Here is a 22,001-nt window from a genome sequence, read left to right as displayed (position 1 = left end):
GGCCCAGATCTGGGGTGTGTCCCAGGCAGGACTCTTCCCTCGATGTTAAGCTGGAGCCATTTTCAAGAGATTCCCAGAATCCATCCGTTACAAGGTGTTCAATATTTAAAACCGAGCGTAACGTCATGCACCCGAGTATCACGTGAGCACTCAGTGAACAGGACTGGGCTACCTGTGTGTTTCACACATTCTTTTAAAGACTGGGAGGGATAGAACCTGCACTCTCTTCTGGTACAACTTGGGAGAAAGAGGCCACTGACTGCATTCAGAATCCTTGATGAGGTCCACCCTTAGAGAGTGAATAAACTGACTACCTTGCTATTTCCAGCTCTTTCCAAATGAGGTTTAGATGGCACTGCCCTTGACCTTAACTGATCACTAGGTACTTCAAATTCCTTGTCGGTAACCTCGGGAGCCGGCTTCCTAATACACAGCTATGGCATCTTTTTTTTTTTTTTTTTTAACACGCTTTAGGGCTCCATGTCCTACTTTAGATCCCTTTAGTTAAGCCAAATTAGAATCACATGTTACTAGTCAGTATCCGGATCGGGAATTTATGCATGCTTTCACTGACTCCTGAGAGTGTTCTAGCTGAAGGGTGGGGTGGGGAGTAGGGAGGCCCTCTTCCAAATAATTCTGGAAGGAAGGCAAACCAGATAGCAAACACTGCCAAATGGGACCAGGGTTGGGGCCAAACTTGTAAAATGAGCCACACACACACACACACACACACACACACACACACACACATATTTTTTTGTGCAACCCAAGGTCTTCATAGTGAAAACCATCTTCTTTCTATGTGGCTGTCACTGGAATTCAAGGAGAAGATAGACCTGCGACTAATGGGCTTGAACCCTTTTTAGCACTTCTGCTTCAATGAGTCTAACATAATAAGACTAGGTATAGCGCGCAGCTAAAGTCGCTGGCCAATGTCATATTCATTGAGACCACAGATTTCCATCTCATACATACAAAGCGTGGATGAAGTCATGTATTTGCCAAATCAAACACAGAAAAAGCCTTAGGTATCCACACCAGATGCTGGCCTAGGGTTTGTTTGTGCACAAGTAAATGTCATGACGTGAAGGTTCCTTTTCAAAGACAGTAGCTTTCATTACTGGGATTTGTCTATTCTAGAAGATCAAAATTACCCAGCACCTAATCCCTCTTCAATGATATTTCCTCTTTCTTAGGCTGAATCATCTGTAAACTTTTTCACTGGATTTTGTTTGAAATGCCTCAAATAGATGCCCTTAAAAAGGGCAAATTCCTGAGTGTAAGTTGTAAAAAAGCGAGGGAAAAATAACATTTATTTTTAGGGTTCCGTGGTATTGGGGCGGGGTGCCTGTGATTGAATGAAAAAATTCAAGTGATATCTAATCCTGTGCTTATGAAAAATTAATATGCCATCAGAGGAATCACAAGTATAGCTAAGATTAATGAAAGGCGCTTAAAAAATTACAAGCACACAAACTGATTTGATTAAAAAATAATCTCGCTGGTCGTCCTGTAATATTCTTCAACTTATCCACATCTATTCTGTCAGATGGTCATGATTAAAAATAGGTCAATGGGAGGCTACTGATAGAAATCACATGCAAAATGCACATGCAATGAATAGTAGTGGGGATGTTAAGACAGTTTAAAATGAATAAAAGCTTTTAATAAGCTTGGAGGTGGGTGCGTACAGGAAGGGCTGGCTGTGGGGAATGGAAGTTGGTTGGGGAAGAAAGGCGACAGATTCGAGCATCTTACCGGAGTCTTTATTGGAGGTTTTGCCTTCGCTCGTCTCTCTCTCACTGGAGTCTTTCTCATCTTCCTCAGCCACTGACGTGGGTTTAATAGCGCCTTCTGCCTCCTCGCTTTGTTCTTCTGCTAAGAAAGGCGGACCAGTCAGTAGGATCAAACCCCTTCCCCCCGAAAGAAAGGCATACTCGAATAACTACGTGACCATTTAAAAACTCGGTTACTTATAAATCATCTGCAGACGCTCATTCTCCAAAAAAGAACAGAAAGTTATTCAAAAGTCTACATTAGAACCTGCTGCCTATACCGGTGCAAATTTTTATGTAAAGCAACTCCTTTTATATCCATTGAGAAAATGGGCCCGTACTAAATTAAGACGAAAGAAATGATTTTACATACAGTCGAAGATTGAAAAATGGGCTTCAGGCGGTTCTGTCATCTCAGGGGTCGACACTTCTAAGCCACACAGACTCGGACAGATGGCAAAACGAACCAAATTCAGAGATAAAAACTCTTCGTGAAATAAGGTGACGATGACGGGTTAAGTGTAAGACAGGTGTCACTCCTGCCTTCGGTCCCCAGACCCGGGGGAATTCTTTGGAATTTGTCAGAGTGAGATCTCAAAAGTTTGGTTACCTTGGGATTTGTTTTTTTTTTCTCTAGGGGGAGCTATACAGGGCATAGGACATGAGAAGGTCTATTTCTTCTGTGACAACCACATCACCCCACACCTCATTCACGGGTTCACACCAGCTAGATTACATGAAAATCCTCATAGTAACTCAACCCTATTTAATTATTCTGTAAATCTTAGCTATGCTGCTGCCGGTGGATTAATCTGTTTATGCAGTTAGCCTCTGTGCTGGGTCTGTGGAGCACTAATCCGTGAAAGGCCCACTGTTCTCTTTCATCCTGTGATCATTTGTCTCTCACTGTGCTGATGTCACATTTTAATGAATTTTTAGCAATCTGAGTAATGCCAGATAACCAGACTCGCAACTCCCCACAGCATGGCAGTGCAAAAAATAAAAATCATATTCCCCTGTTCAGGTAAGAATTACATAAATTAGGAGACGAAGGTAAAATGGGATTTGAAGCACCAGGCTGCTCAATTTCATAAAATCTTTAACAACCATATAAATTAACCCTGCAAAGGCAAAAGGTCATGGGCACACATATGCATACACTCGTCTATTTGCTTTTGATAAGCAGAGCTTTTATGCGTAGAACATGATACAATTAACCCTTCAATAACCGGACAAAACGCTGCTACGGACATTTTAAGTGTCAAGCATTAACCGAAAATTACACACTGCATAAAATTTTCATTGCAAATGCTATAGTGATTGAAAGGGGACGTTGGGGCCCTCTCCATACCCCATGTTTTATTAATAACATTCTGACAGCAGAGTGAAATATCCACTGTCATATGTAGCAGCTGAGCACACACAAAAAATTGCTGTTTAGTGCTTCTCCTGCCAGCCATGATCTGCGACCGTGTGAGCGGGACTCCACACGGGGGGCGGTTCTGGGTTCAGAGGGGGCGCTCCCGAAAAGCTGAGGGGGGACAAGGCCGTTGACTGCATTCAGAGCAAGAGTTTGCTTCCACTCCTCGCGGGCACCGTGCAAACCCATTTCTGCCAAATTTGCACTTCGCTGCTGAATGAAAGCAGAGGGGAGGTCCTGGTGGAGGGGGTCGGTCCTCCGAAGGCTTGAGGGAGGCGTCTTTTTCGGGCAAACACACGTGGACATTTTACTTTAAGAGGAGAGAATGGACACTGGCTTAGCTCCGGCCTGCTTTTACTGGGCAGTGCTAACTGCTGATCAAACGCTAGCTCCCTCCTCCCTGCACGGGGCCGGGCTGGGTGGGGACACCGGCTTGGTGGGGGAGGCTGGAAGGCCGAGATCATGACTGGGTTGGGCTGTGTCCCTGCCAAGTCCACACATGTGACGCGACATCCTGTGTCAGGCCGCGACCTGTGACAACCCACGGCAATTACTTTTCGACTCATCCTGGGGAAGGGATGCGCGATCCCTCGGAGTAGATTTACTGGACCTTTTCCCCCAGGGCTGGAAAATGAAGTGTCAGAGTGCTACCGGTGTCCTTATCTTGAGGGGACATAAAATTGTGAGGGCTATCACCACTCACATTAATAAAACATTGCATGTCAGGAGGAGAAAACGAAAATTATGAAGGTCCTCAAAGAAAAACTACAGTCTAATCTGGGTCTCATCAGACCGCTTCTGCAGGGCCCGATTCTTCATTTTCTAGTATGTGTTTTAAGGGCGACAGAAATTCCCAGACATGTTCTTCTATACATCACTGTGGTGTCTGACCTCAGCCTGACCCTGGCAACAGTTTGAGAAATCTGAACGTGAACAAAGACTCTGTGTCAGCAACAGCCAGAGACTGTGGGATAGACTCTCCCCACTAACTTAATCGCAAACAGCAGTTCTGAGGCCGTAACTTTGCCCGGCCCGGCCAAGCCACAACTCATAACCTCTGGAGGTGGATTTGCCCACATCGCCTCCGCTTCTGTGACTTTTTTCTACCCCCCTCTCTTTGCTGGTTCTTCCTTTGAAGTAGGCAGGCAATTAGCTCTAATGCTCCAGCAATTCAGACCTGTTTTGTGGTTTAGAAGGTGAAAGCTGTTTATTACAGGTAGCCTCTTTGGAGCCATAGAACTTTGCAAATTTTTAATCATGCAAAAAAATAATCAAAGGGTAACTTATATACACCATAAAGTTTCATACAGGTCCAAGGGAAAGAAAAAAAAAAAAGGTCACTTTCATTCTCAAAGAGTTTTTGAAATAAAGTGGACATTCATTTTTTAAATAATGTGGAGAAACCGTTTGCTTCAGAAAACCTGTATATTGGATTGGGGTTGAGGCAAGGGGCGGCTTCGTTCTAATTTTCAAGTACCACGTTCCTCAATTGAAAAAAGTCATAAAAAGTAAGATGCTTTGTAGGAAAAAAAAATATATATATGTATATGACATTACATGCATTAAAGGGATGCCTCAGAACTGAGGGAAATCACATAAATTCTATTATGTAAATTTTCAAAACAAAGATAATAAATTACATAAAATTCCAAGATAAAGATGCTAAATCAGTTTTCATTTTCATCAATAAGCTCTTTCACTAATATATTACATGTAACAGTAATGAAAATATTACAGGATTTCATAATATTGTTGTATTGTTGTATATCTAATTATTCATTTGACTCATGAACTATAAAAATAACAATATTTATTCATGTTACGCTTTACGATATGAATGTACTTAGTGTCTAGTAGAACTTCCCAGTTTTCAGACAAATGCTGATACATTTTTATTTAAGAATGTTTCAGAATAATACTGTAGTCTTATAGAAGTGTGGTAATTTTCCCTAACATCGTTATCATGGCTAAAATGATGGTCTTCTAAGTTACTTTACACATATGTATAAGCTGTATTTAAAAGTTTTGAATGATTGGCTTAGAGTACTGTCATTTGAGTAATTAAAAAATGATTAGAAAAACCACTATTAATTAATTCTATGAAATTATAGTAGACCATTTTTAAGCAAATCGACTTCAGCAGGCCCCACCCAACAGTGCATGGCTCCCACCGCTTTATTATACAGTGGGCTTCGGAATCCTCTCCTCTGAGTTTTCTAAGCCAAACACTGGAGTGATCAAGTACAGAGGAAGCAGAGGACAGGAACTCAAACATCTTTCGTTGGACCCACTGAGCATCTCTTCAAGACAACCAGCTTGTAAGGATTCTTCCCCCGACTCCTCCGCTGTCTCCCTGTCCAGCCCCAACCCCAACCCCAACCTCCAAATCTAACCTTTGAATGATCTACTCAAATCTACTTAAAATCTTTCAGTGACTCCCACCCCTAATAATAGAAAAAGTTCAATCTTCCGTACATGGCAAGAAGGCCTCCGAGATACCTGGTCCTTGTCCGCCATGCCAGTCTCATCTTTCCTCGCTTCCTACCTAGCACTTAATGCCGAGTTACCTCGAACTTTAGCGAGGCCGAATCACCTGGATTTCTGGCTTGTTAGAAATCAGACAGCTGGGCTCCACTCCTGGAGTGTCTGATTCGACAGGTTTAGAGGGAGGCCTAAGAACTGACATCTCCATGCTTCCAGGTGATGCTGCTGCTGCTGGTCCAGGGACCACTATTCGTGAGCCCCTGTTCTAGAAACACGCACCTATTATTAATGCCTTCTTCCTATACCTACCATTATATTTCCTTGGCTTATCTAGAACAACTTTTCTCCACCGTATAAATATTTTGTTTTGTTTTGTTTTTCCTTCAAGCCCAGCTTGGGAAACACCAGTTTCATCATCTGGAAAAATGGAGTTTATAATGCCTACCTCCCAGGTTTCTTATAAGATATAAAAATTGGTCAGCACGGAGCCTAACGTAAAGTAAGTATTTAAAAATGCCAGTTGTATCATGACTATGCCATTAATTATTCCTTTCTCCAAAAAGCCTTCCTCGAATCTGGAACTGGTTTTAATGTTTCTGCATAAGACTTTCTTCTTTTTCCTGTATGTTGATGTCAAACAATTTTTCATACTTTCCCTAATGGGTACACGCTTATTGAAAACGGTGATTATCTTATTTATCATTGCGCTGGAAGCACCTGGAACAGTGCCTGGACTATAGTAGACAGGGAATACAGGTTAGCTGGAAGGCTGAATGGAACTCAGAAAGCAAAATTGGAAGAAGAAAAAAGTCCAAACTCTGTACCACTCCTCTATCCACTTTCAATAAAACTTAGAAGGAGTATTTGTTTGTTCGGATGGGTTTCAGGCTGGTTTGGGCATTTTTGCATTCTCTCTGTCTATTAAATCACACGATTATCCGACCCTCCCCAGTCTGGCTTCACTCCAACTGCTCTTCTCAAAGCCACCGACGACTTCCAGGATGCGAAATCCAACGGTCACTGTGTGCCTGCATCACACTTCACTTCCTTTCCTCAAGAGATGCTACCACGCCCTTCCCCAGGGACCACACGCTGACGACCCGCTCCAAGACGTCACCCCTTCTACTTCCTTCATCGCATTTATCGCAATCCCCAAATAACTTACTTACTTGTGTACAAACACTGTCTAAATGGGCAAGCTCATCTATCTTATTCAAGACTTACGCCCAGCAGTCCCTGGCTCTAATATTTTAATGACTCCTAGTTTTCTTACGTGGGCTAATTAGGTGTATGGCAAGATGTCATCGGCTGAGATGGAGAAGAGAACACATGGTTTTGCAGCAAAGAGAAGTTCAATTTGGAATCTGTTATAGTCGATTTTCCTGTAGACGTATCCATGAGAATACCCAGAGGCATGGCAGTGTTAAGCATAAAGCTTCTCAGAGAGGTTGAGGTGAAGATGGAGACTCTGGTGTCTTTGTTGATCAAACAATAATGTATTGAGGGGTAGCGGTATCTTTGACTTTTGACTTTTTTTTTTTTTTTTTGGTCACAGTCTTGATTTTTGCCCTATTATTTCCAATCTGGTCATCTATGGACTCTTTTGATAGCCGTGAGACGGAAGAGGGGAACGGGGTTTATGCTATTTCATCTTAAACACGCTCTCCAGTTTCTAGAGAACAATAACATATGAAATTAAAAAGTATTCACGAGACATGCGTAGGTGAAGGTAAAGCTAACTTTGAAGAAATTTTTAAAGAGGGAAATCCTGACTTTATATTGGAGGAATGTTTTCACTTGCAAAACTGTGATTTTTTTTTTTAAGTATTTCAATACCCCATTATGAATGTGTAAGGCGTTTTATAATCATTTTTTTGTTCTCTATAGCACATTATTATTCCAATTGTATGAATCTGGAAACTGGGATCCTGTTTATATAGCAGAAATAAATGAGGTGTGTTGTAGCAACATGGTGAATTTCCTCTTAAATTATCTGAATACAATGCAGCTAACAAGGTACGGCTGCCATTTTTAACGTACACATACACACACAAAGCACTGGGACCAGTAAATGTGTTGACATGGCTATATAAAATCCAATCGACCCATTAATTACCAAAAATAACTTCACTAACCGGATTGTTTGACGTGTGTAAAAATAAAATCTGGCTTATTGACTCATAGTTTGTATAAAAACCGACCACTTCGGTGAAACTTCGTAGTGTATAAATGTAGACGTGAGAAATCACCCAGCCGAAGTTACCTGTTCTTTAAGAAGTTACTTTACATATGCGTCCAAACACAGCTATACTTGCTTTTGCTTTGAACTTATTTGTATGAGGGATCGGGTCAGATCTCATTAGAACAGTAGCAGAGATCCATTTGTTACATAAACTAGGGGAGTAGAGACCATAGCTCGGGCAGGACAAACACGGCTTGGAGAAGGAATAGACCAGTTACCTGAGCTTGCTCTCAGCTGCTGCTCCGTGAGGTCGTCCTCACAGGCCCTGGCTCCCAGAGAGGCGGTTTCTGCAGAGAACGGCAGAGAGACAGGCCATCAGCACACCACGTCCAGCTCTGCAGTCAGAGCCAACGCCACAGGAACCCAAAAGTTGGCTGTCAATAAGATAAGCACCGGGTGGAGCTCGGGGGAGTCTCCAGCACACCTAGCACCTAGTGGGCAGTGGGCAGCAAACAAGTCCAGACAGCAGTGAGCTCAGATCTGATTCTCAGTGATCAGCAGCACACAACAGATGCAACAGCGTAGATAGAATATGGAAGCAGGAAAGGTTCGTTCTGACTTTTACCTCTTGGGTATTTTGCCAAGACTATATTATAGGATTATGTATTATGAGGACGATGACATATTATATAAGTTATGAGCATACTTCTACTTCTCTGTCAAGGTAGCAAAAAGCCAAAAAATCAAAACCAACCGACCCACCAAACAAATAAAACAACTCAATATATGGTAGCTAATGTGAGAGGCCAAAGCCAAAAACACACTCTTAAGGAGAACTGAAGAATATGTCCCTGTCATATTGATAAACCCATATCATTTTTCTGATCTTTTATTTGAGCTCCAGAGCAGAGCGCCAACATCTTAGTGTCCTAAACGTAACCCCAAACACAAATCATTATTTTCATCCAACCCCATTCTTTCGTTGTGTTCCCCGTTGTAGAGAAATCTAGAAAAAACCAGACCTCAGAAATCACCTTCAACACTTCGTTCTTCCTCCGCGTGCTCCTGATCCCATTTTGCAATGACTCTCTCCATGCGGGTTTCTCTATTCCTCGCTCATCCTCTTTCCTGACAATTTCAACAGCTTCCACAGCGATCTCAAGGAAAAGACAAGAATTCCTTGTCTTTCCAACCAAATCTCTCATCGAATCTCAGGAGCCATCTTTCAGGAATACAGAATTGTCTGAGTACAAATCACGGCTCTTCCAACTTTGTAGGTACGGGACTGCAGCTATATCACTTAATTTCTTTAAGGCTCGATTCCCTCATTTGTAAAATGCAGATATAATTGTATAATAATCAATAATTAAGAGAAAATAATACAAATAAAGGTGCAATGAGTTATGGTCTTCAGAGTGAAAAAAAAAAGAGCAGATCTTATTGAGAGGTTAAAAAAGTTGCCACACGATTCTTCCACTGCCAGGGAGACCCATGTTTATCTAATATTTCTAGGCGATAGAATCTCTGGTTGATTCTGAAGGCTTTAATTGAACAAATAATTAACCTTGAAAACAGAAGTGCACACCAAGGCACTATTATTGCATTTATTAATTGTTTTTCCTGCTATGTACAAAAACCTTTGGTCTTTGGTGGTAATCTATTTAATAATACGTTCTTAATAAATACTCAGTGCCCTCTGCCCGGCAACAAAAAACATTGTTTTCATGTAACTATATCTTACATTTGTCTTGAAAAGAAGAATTTATCCTCAGTCCTCACTTAGATATTCAAGGGTAACTTCTACATAGATCACACACGGTGTTGATGTTCATCTAATATGTCACTCAGGAAGCCCACCTTCTTCCTCGTGGCAACCTCTGGTGTTTGTGAGCCTTCATCAATGTTACCCCTGTTACTTATTGAACGTCTTTTTGATCCTATCCTGTCAAACTCTTATTATTCCCTCAAAAGCCAAAGCGAGTGCACTCCCATCACAACTGGCTTACACATACGTTTTGGCACTTATCGTATTAGCTTATCGATGTGTTGAGATAACTCTTTAGATGATCCATGTATATTTTCTCTAACCAATTGTGAATTCTTCAAGAACTTTCATCTTCACAGATTCTCAGCTAAGGACAGAGTGAGGCATATCAAAGCCACCTAGGACACTTTTATTCAAAGATCCTAATCTATACACTATATCCTAAAACAAATGAATCTCAAGATGAGGAATTTATCGAGGCTTTGCTGAGCTTCAGAACTCAAAATTCACTTGTACCCAAACAGATACTAATTCCTGTTACATACATGTAAATATATGCATGTGTAAAACCATTTATTTCCCTCTTTTCTAGTAAAAAGTAAACGATTTATCAAAGAATCCTTACCATCTCTCTCTCTCTCTCTCTCTCTCTCGCGCGCACACACACACACACTCCAGTGTATTAAACAGACCAGTTCAAATAGATATTAGCGGTACCCAGTGAATTTGACCAATTGACTACTGCTCCTTAAAGATTCGTGAAAATAAAAATAAAACAGTGGCAACTTATTAAATTTGTATCTCTGGCAGGAACTGTGACAGCTATCTGTATAAAAACAGTCATGTGTTCTTCACAATAAAATCAATTAATCCTTATTTTACAAATCAGGAGCCTGGGGCTCAGAGAGGTTAAGGCAATCCCCTCACCCTTAGGTCTTCAAGCTTGAACTTGACAGAGCCTGGAATAAAACCCAGGCTGGCCTGGCACAAAAGTCTAAAATTCTGAATGTGTCCAGATGGGACAATGCGGTATTTGGGAGCCTGTGAAGGCCAGAAACCAAGTGTGGGCGGAGGGAGAAAGCGACTTTTCAGACTTTTCACTAGTCCTGTGAAAATTCTGATATTTCATAAAAGATTTACATTCACTGATGACACGATGTAACCATATAATAGTTTGGTGCCACATGGAAATCATTTCATTTGAGAGCAATTTCAGGAAATGTACAAAATGTCAAAACCAGAAACCGTTATTTAACCTCACGAATTAGGTCACGTGGCCCTTGGAGTCGGCTCCAATGAGAGCGACTTGTGCAAATAATTTCACAAACGAATGTCATTCGGTATGTCACAGAATGTTTTTTCAGATCTGCAACAGTGTTGCACCCTTTATACAAATGATATAAATATTTTAATACAGCAGCTTTTAGCTCATCAAACAGGCTGGTTGATCTACACTTTCCTGCCTGTGTAAGATGGATTGTGTAAAACCCAGTAGTGATACACGGCATCTTTCAATATTTCACTTCCATAATTGCTCCGTAATAACAAATCTGACTGCTGTTAACACGATCTGTCTCTTTTGCTGGTGATTTAATTAGATTACTAATTTGTGTTCTCTAGCACCTGACCTTTCTTGTTTAATACTATTAAAAATAATACCACTGACAATTTATCCAGTATTCTACTCCATTCTGTCAATTTGGTGATGATCACACATTTGGTAACGGTAACAAATTACTCTATGTTTATTAACACAATGTGGGCGTAATGGGCCGCATTTTTCTGTGGACTAGCGTATTGATCATCACAGTCGCCGCCATCAACAGCGCTTTACAGAGTACTTGCTCTGTGCCCGGTACTGGCTGATGCCCTTTATATGTGTTAGGACACCCCCACCGAGGGGTGGAACTCCGACTTGAACCCAGGCTGTCTTATTTCAGGGATATCCTCTTAAGCGCAATGATCTACTGAGCCATAGTTTTTTAATTTCTCTTGATTCTGCAATTATTATTATTCTGCAATTTCCTCTTAATTCTGCAATTATTCCCCGTGTTCATTTTGCTCACTTGGCCTGCATTCTACTCACCATCGATTCCTTTAGAGTAACCCAAATGCTCACAACCCGCAAAACAACACTTTGAACCTAAATGTGTAGGGTTCCTATTCTCTTCGATTTATGAAAAGGGACGTTCTCACAGCTCTCTCTCCTTTCTTTGTGCTGACACATCCACCCATCGGCTTACCCATCACATTTCTCCTTTTCACCTTTCCCTTCCCTTATATGAATAATATTTATTCTGGTAAGTAAACTGATAACTTGCAGGCATTTAATCTTATTTCAAAAATCATCAGGTTCTTATCTGGCAAATCTTTTTCTTTTCCCACTACTAACTGGAATATTAAAAAAAAAGAAAGTATAATCGATACAAATCTAATGGTCAGGGAAAGATTTGGAAATTTTTATGTTTTAAAACGGTCAAGATATATAAACAGAATTCTAAGTTTAAGATCGTTGGATGTGATTGGGAAATAAATCTAATCTAATCTGCACTGATGACTGCAATAGCCATGTGCTTTTTATATTCTTATCAGCAAAATTTGGGAAGTATTTGGCACAAGTTCAGTAGAAACTGGAATTTTTAAAATAATAGGTGAATGTTTAAGCTGCCAAGTATTGAACTAAGACAATATTTGCCTATAAAATTTCCACATCTCACCCTCACCACTGATTTGTTAATGCATTAAACAACGAAGTATATCATTATTTTTAGCAAAATGTTTATCACATAAAATAAAATATATACAGCCAAACAGAATAAACATTAAGCCAGCTAGTCTAAAGCAATAAAGAGAAAGAGAAACATTTTCTGTAGTCCCAGGTGACACTGAGTTCCACCCCACTTTTACCTATTAAAAAAAATGATCCTAATTTTTATTTTTTAATTGGAGAATAAGACGAAATTCCAAAAGAGAGTCCACAAGTTTCAACAATCCTGTGCCCCCCTCCTCCTTGCCCTCTCGAAGCTCCTCCCACCTCTAGCATAGCTTTGTGACTCACTGGAAAATGGTGTTTTATAGACCCTGTGAATTCGAAAGAGAAGCTCTTTGCAGATCTCTCCATTTCAGAATAATAAGAGAGCATTTGTTGGAAACCTGGTAGGTGCTAAGCATGTAACATGCGTGTCCTTTCTCAATCCTGGCAGTAAATCTGTAACAGGAAAACCATTGCTTTCACGGAAGAGATGAGATATCAAAGGTCAGACATTTGCAGTAAATATTCCCAAGGACCAGAGCAGCAGAGGTAGGGTCTGGGCTGAGTCCGCCTGACTAATGCTCTGTGCTCTTCCTCTGAAGCGCACTGCCCCCCCAGGCAGCTCCTGGGACTCTTGGGCCAGGCAGTCTAAAAACTCTGAATTTCCCACCTTCTCATAAAAAACAGCTCAAACTCCTTCAAAGCAAATTCATCATAACAAGATAATTATTTAGAAGAACACGTCGAATTAGACATTCACTACTATCTCAGTAGTTTACACTTTAATAAAGGCCTCTGATGAAGCAGGTTTGCAATTAAAAATTGGTTCAAGTGGTCTTCTCCCTCCTTTCCCTACCTGGATACAGACAGCGCTCGTCTAAAAAAGCTGAGCGACTCGGCATGCTACCAACCGGTGTTGAGTAACCAAGCAACGTCATCTCTTGTTGGCCTGCAGTGCTTTCTCTAAAATTATTTCTCCTAGGAAGTAATAGATTAAAGTGCATTGGATGCTCCAGTGTCAATTATCTGAACAGGGCTAGAATTGTAAAATTTTTATTTTCTGGAAAAGCAAAACTCCTTTGCCGGGTCCCGTCTGGTTTTACCCGGAAGTTATTTTTATACAGTAAGGGAGTAGTTCTCTCCTGGGGCATCTTGGCCAGGAATGTCTGATCACTGCTTTCCGATGCTTGAATCATCTATGACCTCAGTGTGGTGGGACCTCAAAAGAATTTAATAAATTCCTGATATCAATTAGTTTCAATAAATTACTCATACATCTTCTTCATGTCTCATATTCTAAAGTTCTCTTACTGAAATATTTTTTCTTAGGTTTACTAATTCCTAATATGTTTCTCCATAGAAGACTTTTATTTCTGATGGTTGTGAAATTGAAAGATCATAAGTTAGAGATAACATCGTGTTCCCAACTATCAACCAGCTGCCCAGTTATCGAGACTTAAGTCTCTGTAGAATTTGTCACAAAATCTCTGTGTACTGTCTAAGAAGATTTTCGTCTCTTAGCATGTTGCGTTGGCCCTGTTAGGTTGGTCATCGACATAGGAAGACCTCTGGTCTGCACACGGCTCCTTTCTTACCAAATAATGGTCTTTGCTCTTGTGGAGGTACCAACTGTCCATCTCAACCCTTTGCTTTCCACCTCATGGCTAGTTTTTGCTCCATAACAACCTCAGCCTTCCACTCCACGGTTACCATATTTTGTGACTAGTCTCATTTTAGGTCAAATGCCTTTTGAAGTTATTTTTTAAATAGAAAAGAAGATAAATGTTCATCCAGTAGTACATCTTTATCACTATTCCTTGAACTCTTTCAAAGACTCCTTACAATGGTATTATTCACCTAATTGGAGGTTGCATTTCTTTGTCTCCTTCATGTTATTTGGTTCTTGCGGAAGCCTCTATACCTTCTCTTACAGTTTTATCTCAAAGACCTTTACAGTGACAGGGGCCTCCCTCTAGGATTGCATTCTTTTTAAACTACTACAGTTATAGAGTTGAATCGGGATCAACTTTTTTAAAAAATGTGTTCTGTGATTTGTAATGATGTCCTAAGTCCCATGATTTTATTGCTATCACGTTTGGTGGGTTCCTTGGGCATACTTCTTTTGAACCATTATCCATGATCCATGAAACCATTATTCACTCTTGCATGGAAAACCAAAGCAAGAGACTCTATGTTGAAATAATTGTCGATCTTTCTTTAACTATTTGAGATTCATTCTCTTTGCTTGAAATTTTGAAAAGCAAAGGTAAAAGGTGAGCCTGGCCCTTGGAGAACCTGTGTTGTTCAAAAACTTATTTCATTAGGAGAATATTGACGACCCCTGTGTATATAGTCGTGTTACAGGTGAAAACCATGGACTTAAGGACCAGATACACTTGGGCTCAAATCTCAGGTCCGGAGCTTTCTGGCTATTTGACGGGGCAAGTTACTTAGCCTCCTTGAAATTCAGGATCCTATACGTGAAAATGGAAACAAAATACTCAGATTTCAGGGAGCAATAAGGGGTAAAGTTAATGAATGTAAAGTGTCTAGTCCTGAGTAAGTAGCAGTTGTACTCAACGCACGGTTCTTCTGTGGCTTTGGCCTATGTTGGGTCTATCCTGTCAAATACGAGTGAAATAACGAAAGACTACATCGCTTTGGTATTATGGCTTTTTGGATTATATGTATATATAATGTACTCCCTGTCCATCATTTAAGTTAGTGTTTTAAGCCTTTAAAATATCAATATTATTTGTGTAGATATTTTGGAAATAGCAAATGATAACGAGACTGAATAGTGGTTTCCTAAGCGATTTTGCGAGGTTTTTTTTAAGCCCTAAGCAAATTTTACGTAGGCTTCAATAAAAGTGGTTTGTGTACCAAGTTCTAAAGACCATTCAGTTCATCACATTGGTTGGGCCACTTACAAAAGTTATAGTGAAGACGGTGAATGCCAAAGAGTTGGTATCAGCACACGAGTCAGCCTGAGGTTTGCTACTGCAAGAGAGCAATCCCCTCCGTCCCCGCTCCAAATCCCAACCCTCAGCCTCCTATTAAGAGAAAAACTTAAGAAGTCACTAACAATCTCAGAATGTATGGAGACTGACTGCAAAATGGCAGTCTCCAAAACTCTAACATATCTCCATTTACACAAAAACATTGGATCTGAGTCATTTTCTAGATTATTCCTTGCACTCCAGTCATCTAAATAATATGACCTACTGAACGCACTCTCAAAGCACAAAACACATGTTTTTTTTTTTCCAAAGCAACTCCCAGTGAACCGAAGACAGTACTTTAGAGCTTTCACAAAGGCAAGTTAAATGGAAAATGTATGGAATAGGAATTAAAACTCTGGCTTCGATCAGTGTAAATTTACTCCAATCTATTAACGTCTTGGAGCCAGTCTTCTTGTCTGCAAAGTGGGGATAAAATGGTCTCTTCTGCTGGCCACACCAAGTCATTGTAAGGATGAAATATAAGTTGTCATCATCACCTCCAGGTGACCATGCACAACAAGGAAACGCGATCTCTGTACTACACTTTAAAAATATTTAATGTCTTAAATACGCTGACATGAAATGCACCATTGCTACTTATAATAAACTATGCTATACAGTTATATATTACAGGGGAAATTATTGCTTTCCACGTGCAGCCTTATTTATTTTGTGAATTATATATGGTCATAAAAGAAAATCCTCAGATGACTAGATCGATTCTTTTTATCAACACTATAATTGTCGAAATAAATTTAGCATTAACCTAAGACGCAGGAAACTTTTCTAAATTATATGTAAATAATCCTTGGATTTTCACTGTTTGGAGTTTTCTACATTTCACCACGTTAGGAAAGGTCAAATTTATATGGTCATATACCCCAAATTACACTTGTGAGAACTGACCTAGGCAAATGATGGATACAAACATAAGTAAAATAAATCTGGAGGGGGAAAGTTAGTGAAAGTATGTGGCCTCAGAAAAGGAAGATTAGAAAGGTTAGCTTGGAGCCAAGAGTGAAAAATGCACTATTGGAACTTGCTATGAATTTTCAAGACAATACTTATGCATACCCATGAAATGTTTATTTAATAAATCATTCATTAATGAGCAAACAGATTGATGAGATTTGGCACATTGCTTTCTTTGGACTGTATTAGCAGCAGAAAAAAAATGGTTTCTGAGACATAGCCAATTTTTTTTTTCTCCTTTCCCTGAATGCAAATATTGGCAAAGGATCTCTCGATTCTGGCAAAGTGAGAGTTTTAAGCAGGGGATGCCATGATCGTATCTGCATCTTCGGGATGCCGTGTGGAGGATGAAATAGAGGATAAGTGTTCTTACTAAAAAGAAAGAAAAAAGAACGCTGGAACATTCACCGTACTTCAATCTATTATTGTCTAGAGGAAACTGTGGAAAAAGAGAGAACAGTGATACCATCGGGGAGTAAAAGCATGTTAAAAAGTCCAAGATCGGGGTGAGAGAAAAGATGATGAGCTCAGTTTTGGACATGAATTAGAGCACAGCTGTTCAGTAAACATTTAAATTTATGGAACTAGATCTTGGAAGAGAAGTGAGCTGAAAATATTTAGAAGCAGCAATAACTAATACTTGTGAGTAAATGACACTTCTCAGGAAGAACACGGAGAAAATGGCAGAGGAGAGTTGAGGCCAGAACTCTAGGGAAGGAAAATTAAAAAGTAACCGGCACTGAAGATTACTGAAAGATGAGAAAAAATAATGACAGAGAACGAAGATGTAGATACAAGAGTCTGGAGGGACTGGTCAAACAATGGCCAAAGGGAAGGAACTTCTCCAGAAGTTTGAGGCACAGGTATAAAATTACACGGAGAAGTCAAGCGAATAGGGTCTGACGGGAGAGTTCCATAAGGCACTGGTGACGTCCTGAGAGAAAATGATGTCTTGGAGCAAAGAGGCAGTAGAGGAATCGGTACGCATTTCCAAAGAGGAGTAGATAGGATTTGCTGATGGGTTTGACAAGGAGCGTGAGAAACAGGAAGAACCACAGATGATCCCAATGGGTTTTGCTCAAGAAATCAGAAGAACGGAGATGCCGACAACTGGGCTGAGGGAACATGCGGGCGGAACGAGTTGGGAGGGGAAGAGAAGACTTGGAATCGGTCATTTAGAACATGTTTAGTTTGAGATGCCGATTTACATACGGAGTAAAGGTGTGAGGCTGGCAGTTACGGGGGTGGGGGTGGAGAGGGAGAGGCGAAGAGGCAGAGAGAGCGGAGAAGAGGTGGGAAGGGGTCGACATATATGTGGCAGTTTACATCCTCGAGAGGAGGCTGAATACGCGCCTGGAGAATGCGGGTCTGTCAATGACCCTGGGCTGCACTTCCACGCAGGGGCACGCCACAGCGGGGGACGCCAGGAGTTCACCCCACCAGGGAGAAGCGCTTCACCTTCGACGTTGTTTAGAATGGCCGGTGCATGGTAAAAACAATAACTAAACAGGCTACGGATCTGTTTTTTTGCTGTTTTTCAATTCCCTGTAGGGAATGCTCCCTACTTATTGCCTACTCTGGGTTGGAATACCCCTCTGCTCACTCTCCAAATAATAAGGAACCAGTAAAGAAGCCTGAGCAAGAACAGTCAATGAAGTAGGGAGAAGATCAAGAGAGAACGGCGTCTGGAAAATCTAATGAAAGAGACATTTCGAAAAGCTGGGATAGATCAGCTTACTAAAGGCTGCTGGTTGGTCTAGTCGGATGTGGACTAGAAATGGACCACTAAATTAGCCAATGAACAGGCCCTCAAGTCCTTGGCCGGAGCTTCCTTTGTGAAGTGGGGAGGGCAGACACCCTCTGAAGGTGGGTATGAGAGAGAATGCAGATGAAGGAAATGGTGACGTCACGTGCAGACAATGCTCTGGGGAGTGTGGCCATAAAGAGGATCGGAGAAGTGGGCAGCGTGCAGAGGTGAAGACAGCGCCGTGGGAGGGTTTTACACGCGGGGTGATGCAGAGAATGTTGGTATGACGATGGGAATGAGCTGGTGGTGAGGGGAAGATTAATGAGAGAGCGAGGGGCTGACTGGTGTCAGAGAACACCCTTGGGCTGGAAGTCAGTGGAAGCTAAGCTGGGACGTTTCGAGCTCACGGAAGATGGAGGCTCTCGGGATCGTGACCAGAATTGGGGAGGAGCGGTGGGGAGAGTAGGAAGGACGGAGGAGAGTAAAGAGGGGCCGATATGATGTCAAACAGGGACTAGGAAATCGGGTCAGAGAGCAAAACCTATTTTGCTTTAGCATATAAAAACATTCATGTTGTCTTCCTCCCGCTACACTATGACAGAAATTAGTTTTGCTGAGTAATGATTTGACTGGCGATTCTATCCAGCTACGGGCCAAGACCACCATGTCTTCATCGTAGGTATTATAAAGGCCGTATAAGCGAAACAATTATATCAACAAAGAGATGAAAACTTTGCAGAACACGAACAGTTCCCCATTAAACTCTTCAGTAATGTGCTATGGTGACACTATCACATTGTACTTTTAATAATGTTTCTAAGTTTGATCAAAAAAAAAAATTCTATGCAACGCACAGAGCACATGCAATATGAGATTTTGGTACAAAACGAGAAAAAGGTGTCACAGATGTGTGGTTAAGTTCATCGTCATGATTCGCCAGACGAAGTGACTCATGATCGTCATCGATGTAAAAGGTGATGTATGCGCTAAAATCATGTTGCCATAAACATGATCAAAACAGAAAATAATTCTGCAAAAAAAAAAATATTGCTATTCTAAAATAAATGATAATAGCGAGGAGGAGGAAAAAACCAAACTTCAAGAAGTGTGGACAATTCACAAATGAGGACCAGAATTGAAATACAAAAGGGTGCACAATAAACAGAAAGCCAGAAATATGGTCACTTTCAAAAAAAATAAAATGTATGTTGGTGGAGGAGCTAGTGGTAAAAAAAAGTGAAGAATAAAAGTAATTTATTTCTATCTGACTTCTATAAACTATAAATAAAAACATCTCTACTGTGGTACGTAATTTGAGCCAAATACTGAATTCTCTTTGAAGATTTTTAACACTGATATTATTAAGAATGAAGAAAGAAAAGACATATATGTTGATCCAATAAAATAAGTCATACAAGAATAACATCTTTGATATGACTAATTTTTATCGCCTGTCCCATACGCTAACATTTCTTTACCCTGACCTTATCTGCCCTTACGAGGCAACAGCTAACGTATTGCCCCGAATACTCTAGAAGTCTATTTTCTATTTTCAGAGTGAAGAAAACTGACCCAATTTGCAAAAGTTGCTTGCGGTGTCTGCTTTTTGCAGTTACACTATGAATTGTTGAGAAGTATCTCTTTATGGTCACAAAATTAGAATGCAAGAGGACGAGGCCAAATGAAAGCAATTTCCATTTGATCCAATTCTGCGCCCCATCTCTGTCACACCTCCGAAAGGGTTGCCGGGTGTCATGGACTGGCGTTGGGGCACTTTCCTTTCCTCTCTTCTCCCAAAGGCAGAGAGGGAATCCCGTCTTGCTAACAGTCCTGGAAATAGGAACGAATGCACTTCTCCTAATCGATCGCCAACAAAACATCACCTGCCACGGCCGTTTCATTTCGCCTTGTTCGTCTCATGACTTGGTTCTGGGTTTGTTTTTATCCATGTAGTCGATGAGTATTTATTGAATACTTACTATGTACAAGGCAACCCATTATGGAAATATAACAAAACAGTTAGAGATATTTCAGTTCGACCAATCGTTTTTACTTAGAAAGACACAAAAAAAATTCTGGACTTACATCCTTCCACGTTCCACAAAATAGTCCCTCTATACTTACTCAGCATAAATGACATTAACAGGCTGGCATTAATGCAATAAGCTCTCCATGTTATAAAGAAAATAGAGCCTCTAACGTTGTTTTATGAAAACTACAAAAGCCTCTTAAAAATCATGATGAAAAATGACTATCTTTTCGCTAGTTCAAAAAAACCCAAATGATTATGAACACATTACTTCCTCTCTCCACCAGTTGTTTCAAAGCCTTATGTTTGAAAGGCGGGAAGTCGCTCAGAGCCCCTGCTTTGCATCTCCTTCCACGTCACCTGAGAAGTCTCCACAGTCACCAGGCACTTCAGCTGAATCGCTGGCTCCTTCTCTGCTTATATTTAGTCAGTGGGTTTGCTCTGTGGATTTATTTTAACGCTCTTTTCTGTTTACCGACACTTCCCTCGGTGAAGCCCCTAAGTGTGTCCACTGCGGCCACTGGCCCTGCATGAGCCTTCTGCCACCCGGTCCTACTGACACTGTCCCTCTTACACACGCTTCCTAAAACACGCTTCCTAAAACACATCTTCCGTGATGTCATCATTACGCTCAAAAGCTTTGGCTCCTTCTTATTTTCTGCCTCATCAAACCTGAATTTCTTTGCTCCGCTTTCAAAGCCTTCCACAGTCTCAACTATCCAGTTAATGTTTGTTGCTTTCTCCTAAATGTTCATTACTAGCTTCTCAGTTTAGTTTTTTTGCCTCTCAACACAATCTTATCAATTTTCTTTCATCCCTAAGTCTGAATCATATCATTTCGCCTCTCAGTCCTAGGGACCGTGCCTAAATAATTAAAAAGGTAAATAAAGAAACGCAGGGGCAAACGAATAAAACTCTATTTCATATTTCCAGTCCTACTCATTCCTTGCATCCTAATACCTCCGCTAACCATAATGAACCCCACAGATACAACACTCCTCTGAAAGGCACCAAATTTCGCGAAGTGCCTTAAAGTGTCATGATCTACCCGGCTTCTTGTGTCGAGTAAGTAGATTCTGTCTTCTAGCAGCTTCTAAACTCCTGGAGGGCACGGGATTTGGACTCTTCTGTCTCTCTCAGGCCCAGGACAAATGCTACGCCCAATGGACTCCTCCCCAGGTGAGTTTTGGCAAAAAAAAAAAAATGGCAGCAACAGAGAAGAATCCTACAGGTCAAGGGAGTCTTTTTCTCCACTTCTGATTCTGATTCCAATTAATTCAACGAGTATTTGACATATTTGCTGCTAGATGCAAGTACTTTCTATCCTCTCTCAAAGGTAAAAGAGTTTAAAATCCTAACAGGCCAAAGAGGGAGCGATTTCTTAGAGACGCGTGCCAGCTTCGCCACTAACCTTTCTTCTTGGCTTTCTCGCCTACCACTGTTACCACCTTGTAGAAATGAGTCACCCTCCACCATTTTCCTTTCACTGGTCCCTTTTGTGTGACTGCCTTGTAAATATATGTCACATGCATTTAGTTCTTTGAAGTCTAAGTACATTCTTCCTTGAAACGAGAGCTCGAGAGGCTGAAATAAGAGCTCGCGATTATCGCAAAATGGCAATGAAATCCTCTCTCCACACTTCCCTTGAGAAGCATGGTCAAGGAAGAGCTGGCTGAGGGCTGAGACGGACCGTCAGCTTGACTTTTGATGTTATGGATTATGATCGTTTGGACGAGAAAATATCTTCAAAGGGTCAATATCAAATCTGCAAATGGGAAGAAGACTGGGTGTGAAGAGACTGTTCTGAACAAGGCTTAAAGGAAAAAATTAAACTTACAAGCAAAAACCAACGGTACTTTCTCAATTTCTCTTT

General features: G+C 40.9%; 1 protein-coding gene across 1 annotated transcript in view; it reads right to left on the bottom strand.

The window, feature by feature from the left end:
• Positions 1–22,001, bottom strand: part of ZFHX4 (zinc finger homeobox 4) — a 174,011-nt gene that overhangs the window by 24,848 nt on the left and 127,162 nt on the right. Inside the window, 2 exon segments of the mRNA XM_039841908.1 lie at positions 1,759–1,875; positions 8,140–8,208. Of these exon segments, the coding sequence (XP_039697842.1) occupies positions 1,759–1,875; positions 8,140–8,208 (186 nt within the window).

The sequence above is a fragment of the Pteropus medius genome, unplaced genomic scaffold (genome assembly GCF_902729225.1).
Source record: "Pteropus medius unplaced genomic scaffold, Ma_sr-lr_union100, whole genome shotgun sequence".
Classification (NCBI taxonomy): domain Eukaryota; kingdom Metazoa; phylum Chordata; class Mammalia; order Chiroptera; family Pteropodidae; genus Pteropus; species Pteropus medius.
Note: the sequence above shows the minus strand (reverse complement) of the source record. Positions and strands in the feature narration are given on the sequence as shown.